The sequence below is a fragment of the Rhea americana genome, unplaced genomic scaffold (genome assembly GCF_003343005.1).
Source record: "Rhea americana isolate MKP2758 unplaced genomic scaffold, rheAme1 scaffold_111, whole genome shotgun sequence".
Lineage (NCBI taxonomy): Eukaryota > Metazoa > Chordata > Aves > Rheiformes > Rheidae > Rhea > Rhea americana.
In genome coordinates, this window is record NW_028185162.1 from 225,330 (window position 1) to 238,034 (window position 12,705).

The 12,705-nt window shown below is 45.8% G+C and overlaps 1 protein-coding gene across 1 annotated transcript in view; it reads left to right on the forward strand.

The window, feature by feature from the left end:
- CASTOR2 (cytosolic arginine sensor for mTORC1 subunit 2) overlaps window positions 1–12,705 on the forward strand; it is a 108,674-nt gene that overhangs the window by 53,823 nt on the left and 42,146 nt on the right. The window contains exon 2 of the mRNA XM_085314837.1: window positions 6,809–6,879. Within this exon, the coding sequence (XP_085170963.1) occupies window positions 6,809–6,879 (71 nt within the window). The remainder of the gene's footprint in view (window positions 1–6,808; window positions 6,880–12,705) is intronic.

Sequence of the window (12,705 nt, forward strand, 5' to 3'; positions counted from 1 at the left end):
CTCCGCCRTCCCCAGCAGTTCGAGCACAGAGAGATGGCTGCTTTCAAGCAGCCCGAGCAGGCAGCTACTCCCATCAGCTGCCTAAACTTTTACCCCTAACCAATCTAGAAAGTTCAAATAGTAGCTGGGGAAGYGACCACGAACTAAACGCGTCCCTGCCCCCCAGCCCTTGGTCCTGAGTTACGGCAGTCCCCGCTCACGTAGGTGATAAGTGAGTTCTGCCGGAGGGGGGAAGCCAGACGACCGCAGAGGGGAGAGCCGGGGCTGGCCGCGGAACTGCTGAACTCGCTCCGGGAGCAGAATCGGGAGCACGTGGCAGAGCGGAGTGGTGCGGCAGCCGTCCGTGTGGCAGCTGCGAAATGCGAGACGGTTTCAGAGACCTGGAAAAAAAACCTGGCAGTGGAATCCAACAGGCGCATATACCTATCAAAATGCGATATTTTTATATTTTACTTTTACTTTTATGATTAGTTGAAAAAAATGTGTTCCTGACCGCAGCTCTGACCAATGACAGCTGAATTCCTCCTGCCCCCTTGTCAGCCGCTTCRCTGCGATAAAGGAACGTTTCCCAACCATAAGGCATTAGGCAGTGGAGGTTTCTTATGGGATTTGAGGGGACCGGTTGTGTCAAAATGAGATAGTCTTCCATGAAATGTTTGTTGTTGACGTGGTCTTTTTTTWAATTTCAATTAAAACTAAAAGCTGCTTTTGTCTCTTCTTGGGAAGCAAGGAGAGGAAGAAGACAAAAAGAGATGAAAGAGAAGTAGAGGTAAAGTAACCTCATTTTTTTGATTATTTTTTCCAGGTTATCTGAGTAAAATTGATATTAAGTTGTTACAGCTCTTTTAAAATATGCTATTTTTTAAAAAAAGAAGAGGTTCTTCCCTCTCTGAGCACCAGGCAGGCCCTTCAGATGCACTGTATCTGCCAAATTCTGTGTTCACCAGAAACCAGCACTGTTAGTAGCCAGGAAGAAGCTAAAAGCTGAAGGCTGAGGTCCTGCGGTTGTGCGAAGTGGGTCACAGCATGGGTGCAGAGCCAGCCCAGGCCCCCGTCCTTCTGCTTTGCACCCTTTCCCTTGAGACTGATGACGAGGCACCTTCCAAACTTGAGTCTCAAAGAGCAAATGAGCCATTTGGAGGTAGCTGGGTGACTTCTCCCAGAGCAAGGAAGGAAGGATCCCTGCCAGGCGCCTGGCGCGTGCACCATCTGGACACCAGCCAGCACAGCGAAGCGCAGATCCAGGGTTTTGATTCAGCCCCATCCCCTAATATAGATGGTGAATGGTGACATTCCCAATAAAAATCACCCAGCAGAGCTCGCTTGAAATAATTTATGACCCAAGAAGAAAAATGTGTGCTAAGAATAACTTTTAATTACATCAGGTCAGTAAATTATCCTGCAGATTCACGCCCAGGATGAGCCTTGGGTGCAGGGGATGTGTTAGCTTCAGCATGTCCGCACCTCAGATGATTTGCTTGTGAACCGTTCTTGAGTTTAGGAAAACATCTCTATATTTAGCTACTTCAGCAGACAAATAACAGATGAGCACAGTAATACTTGTGTAGTCTTAAAGTGTGTTTACATTTCCTGCAGTGCATCTCCGCTCAGCTCCGCAGGCTCCTTGCCTGTTGGCATCGTGCTGGGACGGGAGAGCAGCGCCTTTCATGTTCGTTGGATTGGGGCAGCTTCACGGGAGAGAGCTGYACTCAGGTGGACCTCAGACCTCCTSATCTCCCTTGCCCAGTTTCCTTCAGTGAGATCAGCTTTCTGCTCAATTCTAGCATCTAACATGCTTTCACTTCCTCACTTGATGTATTYTTTTACTACTTACTCCAGCGTATTTTGGCTTCTCTCTTTACATTTGGCAAGAGTAGATTTCTATGCATCAGTAGGGATGAACAGATTTTTTTACAGAATATTCTTAAACATGATGGTGGAAATCTSTTGAAGGGGAAAAGAAAGCCCCAGCCAAGTAGCAAGTTACTTTCTAGTTGTTTTTTCAGGAAGTGTTTTTAAAAAAAGAAATGCTGTCATGGCAAATGAAGGAAAATTTCAGTTGAGTACCCCAAGGAATAGTTTTAGAAAGCAATACTGCAAACATTAGGCTTTGACTGGTGAAAGCATCCTGACTTGGGTTTTGCTAGTCATATAAAATAAACTCCAAGTGTGTGTTTATAGAACCAAAAACATTTTGCCTGCGGTTATGTTGCAAGATAGCTCTTGAATACTGTACCTTTGTTAAATCAGCAGCTTGGGAAGTCTGGATTGACCATGTCTGGCTCTAGAAAAGTGGGAATTGTATCAGAATCRCTGGCTGGTATCGTTCCAAGCTGCTGCTAATCTTCCCTTCCTTTGCAGCAGTGGTTGGACTTGCATGGGCTCTTGCAGTCCGGACCACARGGAACTGTTTTGAAGAAGACTCAAATTGCAGTTTGATTTCAGTTTAGTGAAAGCAAGGAAGGGGGACACCCAGCCGACATTTTAGAATAATCCTTGTGTGTATTGTTGCTGAGTGTCCTGGTTTTATCAGTAAGCTGTCCTTAATAAGATCAGTGTCTTTGTGAGCGCATCCACATCTTCTGTTTATTTTTTTYAAATGGTCTGTGTTGCAGATCATCCCTTTTGCACTTGGTTTTGATTTCCGTTTCTTCACTGATGCAGATYGTTTTGCTGTTTTTCTCCTCTCGGGCATCTTAAAGCCTAAATAAAGGCTCTGGTTAACTTTTCCAGCTATGCAAAAGAAGCAAGGAGAGAGGTGAACTGAAGTTCCCCCTGTTTAACTGTCCACAGTGCAGTCTGTGGCTTAGACTATCATTATTATTATAAATTAGAGAAGACCATCAGGCTTATCATATTAGAAGTTTTGGCACAGCACAGGCTGCAGGACTTTCCTGAATTAATGTCTGTTCATGAATACTTGCTTTCCTTGGCCACAAATCTGTTAGTTTTGCTCCGCGTTGTTTTTGAAAATGATTAACCTTCTGTAATGAGCCGAACTCCGCTATCGCAGTGACGCTTCAGGCAGTCCCTGACCGTGTTTGCTAACGTCTCCGGCTCGGATCCGAGCCCGGCTAATGACTGGAAGGAATGCTCCTGCTGTCCTTTGACCGGTCCCGGCAGCGCCGTGACATCTTCGCTGTTTCCCTTGGTAGGGCTGGAACCGGGGGGCGGGAGGGTTGTTGAAACAGCTCGTCTGAGCAATGCTCCTTTTCGCGGCGTCGCAGCCTGCTGACACGGCACTGCAGAAGTAACTTACGGCAAGCAAGATGAAGCCACCACCTGCGGATCTGAGCGTCGAGGGGAAAGCAAACCGACCCCTATCGCGAGGGGCTTTGCTTCGTCTCCGGAGTTCAGCTAAGCTGTGTTTTCTTCCTCGCTCTTGCCAAAAAGATGGCAAAGTGTTTTGGCTAACAAACAAATATGCTGTTTAGAAAACACCAGTCACTTCACTGTTTGTAATTTTTGGTGCCATTTGACTGCATAGTCTTGTAATTAGATGGTGTAAAGTACTTAACATGTTACACAAATATGTCAAAATGCATTAACAGCACAAGTGTTCCTTACTGCTTTCCTAAATACATTTCACAATATGTCGCGCTAGAATCCACCTCTTGTCATTATTTGTAAAACTGCGAAGAAGTTAAGATCACCACGGATGAGATGATTAGCATGAGACTGTCTTTCTTTACTAAGAATATATATTACCATGATAATGTACAGAGTGAGGCATACAAATCCCTTCTCATCTAAAATGAGAAGACAGCCTGGAATAAAACCCAACAAATTATGTTTTTCATCCTCACTCAGATCAGCTTTCTGATTTAGTGTTGCTGCTTAATTCCCCTTCAGAGCAACGGCTTCTTTGCAGACTTTTGCGTTACCTCCAGACTTTGCGTTTGAATGCCTTCTAGTCGCTATGTTTCTCTGAAGCGCCAGGCCATGGTTGTGAGGGGTGGGGAGAGGCTGGTCACCCACCTGCTTCTGGGAAGGACCTTTTCCAGGGGACAAACAGCTTTGCAACTCTTCACTCTGCCTAGGCAACAATTAACTAAGTGGTTTCCTTACAAATGAGAAGACAGGAGTTGTGGTTTCCTTAAAGACCATCATTTGTGCAGAATTTTCAGTTGACCCCCAGCAGTATTCCTGCAAGCATGTGCTCTGAGTGTGACCCTGAACCAGTGGAAGTTGCATTAATTCCAGTGTTATCACCCCTGTGATCTAGACAGGTCTGGGGAGCAAACGTCTCCAGGAGACATTCCTGGGGCAGACCTGTGAGCGAGGCTAAGCAGGAGGCTTTTCTGCCTGCTTTCTCCTCCTGTGGAGACTTACGTGCTGTTTGCAAACTGAAATGATGCTGTTGCTGCATCCTACGCATGCTTTCCTGCTCTGTGCAAGCTCCGGTATTACTTCCATACCAGCGTAAGCTTTGCCGTTTCAAAGATCTAATCTAATAATAGATTGGTCTACATTTGCTGTGTTGCCAGAAAAAGACATATGTTGTCAGGCAGTCGAAGTCAGCAACAGTGCTGAAGTGGAAATGTGCTGAAATACGAAGAAGGCAGAAATCCAGAAGAATCTATCTGAGGCTTGGCTATTAGGGAACTAAAAATATTTTCTTCCTATATATATGCTTTCTGCGCATACTTAGAGAAGCACCATTTGCTTGATGTCTCAGACCTATTAAAGGGCAATTCCTTTCCTTTGTTGGCTTCAGTGTGAGAACAGAAGATGCTGTTGGCGTGCAGCTTTCCAGAACTGCTGTAAGGGGGAAGAGAAATACTTGGAGCCGCTTGAATGGAAGGGGCAATGTATACGTTAGCACAGGAGAGCAATACAGTTTGGGGGTTCCTCCTGTCGCTGGTGGTTCAAGACATACAACTCTTCAGTTGTGCTCGCCGTGGCAGTAGATCCGTGTGTATTTATGCTGAGGCACAAGTTTTAGGACTTGGGCTTGATTTCTGTTAGTATACGATGGTAAGAAAAAAAATTCAATGTAGTATTTTATTGCATAAACACTTGCAATTCAGATCCTTCTTTTTTATCTTTTTCCCTGTGAAAAATGCAACATGGGCTTGAACTGAGCGAATGTATTCCCCAAGAAGCACTGTCTCTTCTGTGCTGGTGAAAAGACTCTGTGTTTAAATTCAGATGGCTGTATGCTGCTGACCTTTTCCAGAATAGCAGTGAGGAGGGGATTGGGCTTTGTGCTGATATATGAAGATGTGAGGTTTTGACATGCTTTCTGAGCCAGCAATTACGGGATTTCGTCAGTACATATCCCTTAAATATCATCACTTTTAGATGTGCRCTAAGAAAATGGCATCTGACACATTCATACTCTTTCTGCTGGGTCAATGTGTGCAAACAGACGTGTATTACAGTTCTGGAACAAAATTTCTCCGTAAATGCCATCACAGATCAGGAAAGCTGGATTTTTAATATTAATGTTTCCTCCTTTAAGACCACTAGTTTCTCTCCAGTCAGCATCCCTCAATCAGTATGTGTGAGTAGGAAAGCTGCTGGTAGCAAAAACTTTGATTTCAGTGACTTCTCCAGGGAATTCATCCACTGAATAATAAAAGAAATACTGATATCTCCTGGGATCCTCCTGGAGCAGCATCCTTCTTTGCCCAGCATAGCTCTCCTGCTTGGGTCACCAGTCTCACAGGGACCATCCTTGTGCAGGTCAGAAGTGAGAAGGAAGAATTTGGGCTGCTACTGTTTTCTGCTTGTCTTGGCACTGTTCCTGGAGAGAGTTGAGTTAGTAAATGTGGCTGTCACAGTAGCTATTACCGATGACATAAAATAATTAAGTTGTGGTTTCTGTTATGGTGGGGCCACTTCTGTGTTTTATGGTGATAYATCTGTGCTAGGAGGGAGACTGTCATGCTTGATCGTCATGACGGATGCTCCTAGGGAAGGAGGACAAGTCACTTAGGACAGGTTGTCTGGTACTTTCTATTTACGTGAAATCGTTTTGGTTACATGGCAGAACACTATTAGAGCTGCATGTTATTTTTTTTGTTTGTTTTCCTGATGAGGCGATGGGGAGGGCAGCAGCCATCTCGTTTTTCTCCCCACTGTTTTTGGAGGGAAGAGCTGCACTCTTCATTCTTTTCAACATGACAAAAGAAAGCTGGAGCCAGTTTTTGGCCCAAATCTCTAATCACGGGGATGTCTCTGTTTTGGATGTCTCAAGGCAGCAACATAGGTGTCCTGGCGCTCAGCAGCCCTGAGGGGAAGTTTCAGATACAGAACCTCCGCAGTGCTGAGAAGCAGTCTGGTAGGACCTCACTTGGCCAACAATGTTGAAAGATGAGTGTGGAGCAGATATGAGGCTATAAGAGATGAAGAAGAGGACAGGTTRGCTTTGTGCTCCTGCACTTGACATTTGCAGCATTATCCGGAGGGCAGCAGAGGGATGGGCAAGGGGAACAGGGATGCTCAACTCCAGCAGGAAAAGGCTCTGAAGCAGCAGGAGCGCATACTGGGTCTTCAGCAGGAAGATTGTGCTTGCAAGGCCTTGACAGGGCAAGAAGCTTTTTGGAGGGTGCTGGCGTCTTCTACAAACATGTGAAGTCTTTGGCTCTGCAGAGTACAGCAGGTCCCATGCTGTGCCTAAAAGCCCTGAGGGATATGGTACCTAATAAAAGTGATTAACCAAAGTAATAAAAATAATAAGTTTTTCACCAGGTCTGTCCGTACCTTGGGCTTGTCCTGTGGACGTGGCCAGGGTTGCAGTGATGGGGTGGCCTCTGCTCAGCCCACTGGCTAATCCTGCTTTCCTGCTGTTTGCCTTCACCAGGTGCAAGTTCTTCAGCCTCACAGAAACCCCAGAGGACTACACAATCATTGTGGATGAAGAGGGCTTCCTGGGTAAGTGTCAGCGTGTGCCACCTCGCTGTGCAGCCTTGGCGGGGGAGGAGGAGGAGGAGGGAAACATGTCATTTCTCATCAACATCATAAACCCAAGCATTTGTAAAACGGGTCTGTAAATACTAGCGATACAGTTGTGAAAGGTGCTTTGATCACTTAAGCATGCTGTCTCTGCTGCTGTGCCGTACGAGGCATTTCATGCACAGAACAGGGATGGATTTTGCTGGGAGAAGAGCATGCATGAGTTTTAAAGAGCAGCTTAAGCACACTTGAGAAAGCAAAGCTATCTGCAAGCCGTTGTACTGTCACTGCAAATCGTTCTGCTGGGCTTCATCCTCAGACCTCTGTGAGCGCCCACATCTTGTTCCTCCAGCTCCAAGGTCTCACCAACCTCCCTCTTTAAAAGAAATCCTTAAGGATGAGTATTTTACATTGTCTTCACCCTGACAAAACACAACAGAGTTGCAAATCGGCTCCTCTGCCTTGTCACCAAAAGCCTCAATTTATCTGCCTTTCTCCCACCCYGTGCTAAGCGTGTTCTTTGTGTGCGCCTGGTGGCTGGACAGCTCTGCCTGYGCACGGCACGGGGTCGCATTGGTGCCGAGGAAAGTGCCCAGTGCGAGTTTGGGAGCTGGAGGTGCTCAGTGTCGGGTGAGTGCTGACGGAGAGAATAGTCTGGCTTTGGCGGTGGAAATAGCTTGTAATAACGTTTAGCATGTGGGGCGGCTGTGTTTGTAGCRGTGTTATTTGGGTGGTGGAATGAAGAAGTGCTGTGCAGCTATTACTATTTCTGTGCTATTGCTGCTGTTTGYGGTTGGTTTCTGAAGTCTACAAAAATTTACTGTTTTGGAGAAAATTCATTAAAGTTTGAAAAAGGCAGATTTAATTCCCGAGTTAGAATTAACTGTCAAGTAGCCACTTGCGACACTGTAATACTCAATGATTGTTTTGTAATATCAAAGCCCTGAGGCAAAAATCAGAAAGTATGCCRTCTTTATTTCGTATATAGTAGAAGTTTTATAATAAGTTGGTTTGCTGAATTATTCCCCTTTCTGTTTAAGAAGTACTCATGAACATAAAGTAGAAAAAAATCATTATATTTTAGAAAATAATAATGTTGGTGCAAACATCTTCAGAAAAAAATCACTAGGTTGAGAATAGGTGAATGGATCTTCAAAATTTGGGAATTGTTGGTTTCAGTAGGAACTGTACATCACATGTTATGATTTTTGTTTCCAAAAGAGCTCAAGTGATGTTCCTGCTTCCCAAATGTGTATCCCTTGTTGCATTTGTTCACRTGGCATGTGCGTGAAAACTTTGTTACTGTATTGGCAGCATCAGCTTTTCTATTATGGCCAGTGGCTACAGGCAATCAATTCAGATTTGGCTTTTCTGTAGGAGCAGGATACAAGGCCTGTCTCTAAAGAGCTTGGTCTGACAGAGAAGTCAGACATCAGGAGGAGAAGAGAGTTTTTGCCAAGGGTGGCAGTGYGTGGCAGATTCGCATCCTCAGAAGGGAGTCAGAGTTACTGAGCTGTGTCTTCCCCACGTATTTGCCATGACAGGGGCACACTCATCTCCAGCAGTCCCTCGATGAGTGTGATAGCCATGAGGCTGACTTCTCTGCCCTGTTGGCACAAGCCATGTTCCTCAGTTTAGGGCACTGTGGCAAGTCTGAGTTGCAAACACCACTGTAAAGCTTCTAGCATAAGCACCCCAACCACTATTTATCTSTCAGGAAATTATTCCACCTTGAAACAAAGGTAAGTTCAAATAGTTTTGCTCCTCAGTAGTACGGGGTTGCATTGCATTAGTAGCCCGTGGTTGTACTTGGAGCAAATCCCAGGTCTAGGCAAACCCCTGTCCTCGAGCAGTGGCACGGGCTGCTGTTGCCTCAGGTTATCTCTGTGAGTCCRGCAGTGCTGCCGCCCTTCAAAGCAGCAGCGCGCTCCGCTTGGACCTTTTGACTTCATTACCTTGGCTCTCGTATGCGCGTGAATTTACTGCTGGTAGTTACAGTACCAGCGTAGCCCCTGTTGAGCTGTGGCTTTGGCAGCATGTAACATCTCTTTTAATCAAATACACAGTGCGCAGGCTGAGTGTTGAAAGCAGAGCTTTGCAGGAAGGAGCGCTCTAAGACAATCCTTGCCTACGGCACGGAGTGAAAGCCGGGTGCAAATCCCAACATGAACAGTAGTGCTACGGAGCCGGCAGCCTGATGGCCTCTCCTCTGCTCTTCGCTAGTAAGCAGTGATCTGCTGGTGAGACTTGAATGTTCTCCATCCTGCACCTCGTCCAGCTCTTCTGACACAGCCTGTGCTCCCTTTGGGTTTGTGTCCGGCACGTGCTCTTCGTCTGAACAGTTGCCACTGCATTCAAAACTTTCCCTCAGGTTTAGCTCTAACTGGGATCCCTACTGGCTCTCCATCCGTTTTCCTAGTTCCTGTATGCTGTAATTTTTTCAGACCGGAGGAATTCAGCATCTACCAGCCTAGCATGACTTGTAACTGTGAAAGTGCTCTCTTTTATTCTCTTCCTATCCTAGTCTGGCTCTAAGCATCTGAGGAGGAGAAATCTCCCTTGGTTATGACCTAAATATTGGCTTGGAGAACAACAAAACCTGTAAGAATTGCTGCATCCCACCTTCTTGCGAAACAACATTCATGATCTCTATTCAAGGGGATCAGATACCTCTTGACCCCACTAGTAAGGTGCCAGGGTTCAGCTCACAGATTACAGGGTAAATCTTCACCCTTGGTGAGCGGTTCAGGTAGAAATTCCAGCTGGCATGCTGAAATACTGGCACTTCYAGCTATCCTTTGGGTTAACACTTCAAACGTACTGACATGTAGTAATCATTCTTAACTGTTTTGTCAAAAAATGTCAAATAATAATCCTCAGGCTTGTTTCCTTGCAAGTAGCAAATGAGACAGGCTAGTAAAGAAGTCATTATTTCTTCTTCCCAGAAAATGTCTGCAGAGCAAAGCTGTAACCTCTTTAGCATTCACTGTGCTGGAAAGGAATGGCTGCAGCCTAATTCTTTGCTTTAATTCCACAGTGGCGAGGTGGGAATTATATCTGCACAGAACCTTGTTTGTTCCCGTGGCTATTTCTTGGGCTTGGGCYTCTTAATGAGAAAGAATTTTATTCAGCAAACAATGAACAGAAAACTCTTTTTCTGGCTGATATTGAGATGCATTAGCAGGAGGAGTTTGGCTATGGGCTCTTCTGTGTGAAGAGAAGTGTCTCAGTTACTGGGGTGCTTGGACAGCCATGTAAAATCCTCACATTTATCCCCTGCCGTGCAGTCGGCACGTGGCAGAAGAGTTGAGTGCTTGCCGCTCCCTGAAACACAGGAATATGTGTGTGTGGGGGGGGTGCCTTTTTCCCAAGACTTGGCTGAAAGCAGGAGCTTGCTGAGTGTGGTACAGWTAGTGAAGCACCTATGCTCTCTGCAAAGTCTGTTCCTTTTGCAAAGGGCAGCAAGGCCACCATCCCTTTATCTCCTGGGCAGCTGCACCAACCTGCACCAGCTGAGCTTTTGCCTGCGGTCTCATCATTCCCAGAAGTTTCTTTTCATCAAAGGTTTTAGCTTTCACGCTTGCTGAAAGGAAAGTAAATGACAGTACACCTGGAGGCAGCTATGCTCTCTGAAATCCTGAGAATGTGCGCTGGGAAGCAGTTGCTGATGTTGCAGTCCTGTCCTGGAGGTGTCATCTGAATAAAATAATGCTGCCTAGGGAGCAATTGGGGTAGCAACATTCCCACAGTGGTATTCCCAGCAGCCGTCAAGTCGTGGCTTCTGTACCACATATCTAGAGGGGCTTTTATTGGAGGAAAGGAGTCAGTTTGGGTATTTGGTTTGTTTTACCTCTCTTTTCTAGTCCTGATCACTTTGGCTGGTTTGTCTGCAGTCCTCTTCATCCTTTTTTCACTTGGAAGCCCACAGCTAGGTTTAGTGATAGTTCTGCCTGGGTAGCTCTGAATGAAGCCATCCATCTCCCCTCCAGTTTTACGGTGCTTCTCTGCAACTGCACAGTGCAGTGTGAAATGAAGAACTAAAGCTCTCCCTCGACTACCTTCATTCTGTACAAGCCTAATGACGGATGAGCACATCCAGTGTCACATGTGTAAGTTGATCCAATTGCAAGGAGATGAGGGACTGTTATGGTACACCCTCTGATATATCTTTGTCTCAGTATCTCTTGCACCCACTTGAAACGGAGCCAGTCTGTTCGACAAGGACTAGCTTCTGCTCCATCTCTGAATCACCACCACTTGTACCTGCCTCCATGCTAAMGGGAGAAGGAGCGCCTCTAACACCATCCTGGGGCAAGACAGTCACTTTACACCTAGAGGGCAACAAGTGGTTCTAGTTGAGTTTCTACCCCGTTTGTGATGTCTCCCTGCTTGAGACCTCTTGCAGGGCAATGGATGGAGTTTGAAGGTGGTTTTCCCTGCTGGAGAGATATCCCAGAGGCCTGTCCCTGACCTGGGCTCCTTCTGAGACAGTGGCAGCTGATGAGTTGCTCCATGAACATCTGCATCAATGGAGACTGTGACAGTCTGTCGCCCAGGTGAAGTGGGCCTGAAGATAAAAGGTTGTAAAGCACCATGCTGCTACCATTTCCAAGGTGAGMGCACTGCCTGCCCAGCCTTAGCCCTTGGACAGCCAAGGTGATCTTTTCCTGCAGGCAGTGACCTTGAGAGAGAGCGGAGATAGGGGGAAAAATGCTGAGGTCCAGGGAGAAGTGAATCCTCGTGCTTTCCAAACTGGCGAACGTGCTTGTTCCAGTTTTAGGGAAACTGGAAAGTTGAGGGGTGAGGAGGAAAACAAACCACCCTCATGTACTCCGGACTTCTGTCCCCTAGAATCAGCATGTAGGTAGTTCCAGGTCACCGACCTTAGGCCATAACTGATCTCTTTGGGATTTGAACCAGAGAGGAAGGTCACTTTGATTTCCGTATTGAAACAGGAGTGGGAAACGTTTGCTTTCATCACCTTTCTTTGCTGCAGCCCCCTGCATGAACCTAGAGCAGGACTCTGTCTTTCCACACTGAAGCTCAYCTGCAGGAGGAAGGTGACAGTCCTTCATTTATCCTTCTTGAGTCTGCCTAATCTAGATAATAACTTTTGTAAGCCCAGAAATCCAAATTTATGCAGTTTATAGAATAAAGAGGCTCCTAATCTCAGTTCAGACCTCACAGTAATTGCCCAATACATTAAAAATAATGGAACTATTTAAAAAATCTAAACTGAAGTTTGAGTGGCAGAGAGATTTTCTCGGAATTTGTAAAATGTTGACCCCATTCTAATAAAAAGGGGGGAAAAACAGAAAAGAAAAAAGCTCTTCTACTGACAGTGCTCTGTTTTGATAACCATCATCCTCAGAAAACGTGTTCCCGACCTGACCTTGGATTCAGGACCATCATACGCTTTAGTGCCACATCAATTYGCTTTTTCAATAACATCAGAATGTTAGATTGCTTTCCGTATCTGCTCTCTTATCCTGTATATAAAATAGACAAGAATTCAGCCTTGTAAATAAGTGCAAGCACAGAGCCCAGCTAGCTGGGAGCAGTCTGTAACCCCATTTGAAATGCGGAGGGAAATAAGCTAATAGATGCATCTGTTTTTAGAAATATTTCACCTATAAACTATTTCTTCTTTGAATTTTTATTACCCAGTGACAAGGCCTTTGTATCTCAAGGCATGGGGGCTTAGTTTGCTGCCTGACATTTATAGTGGCCAATTCCCTCCCCTGCTCGCCACRTCCTGACCGCTAGGAGAGCCTGCTGGTTGCTAGGCAGAAGATGTTTTTGCTA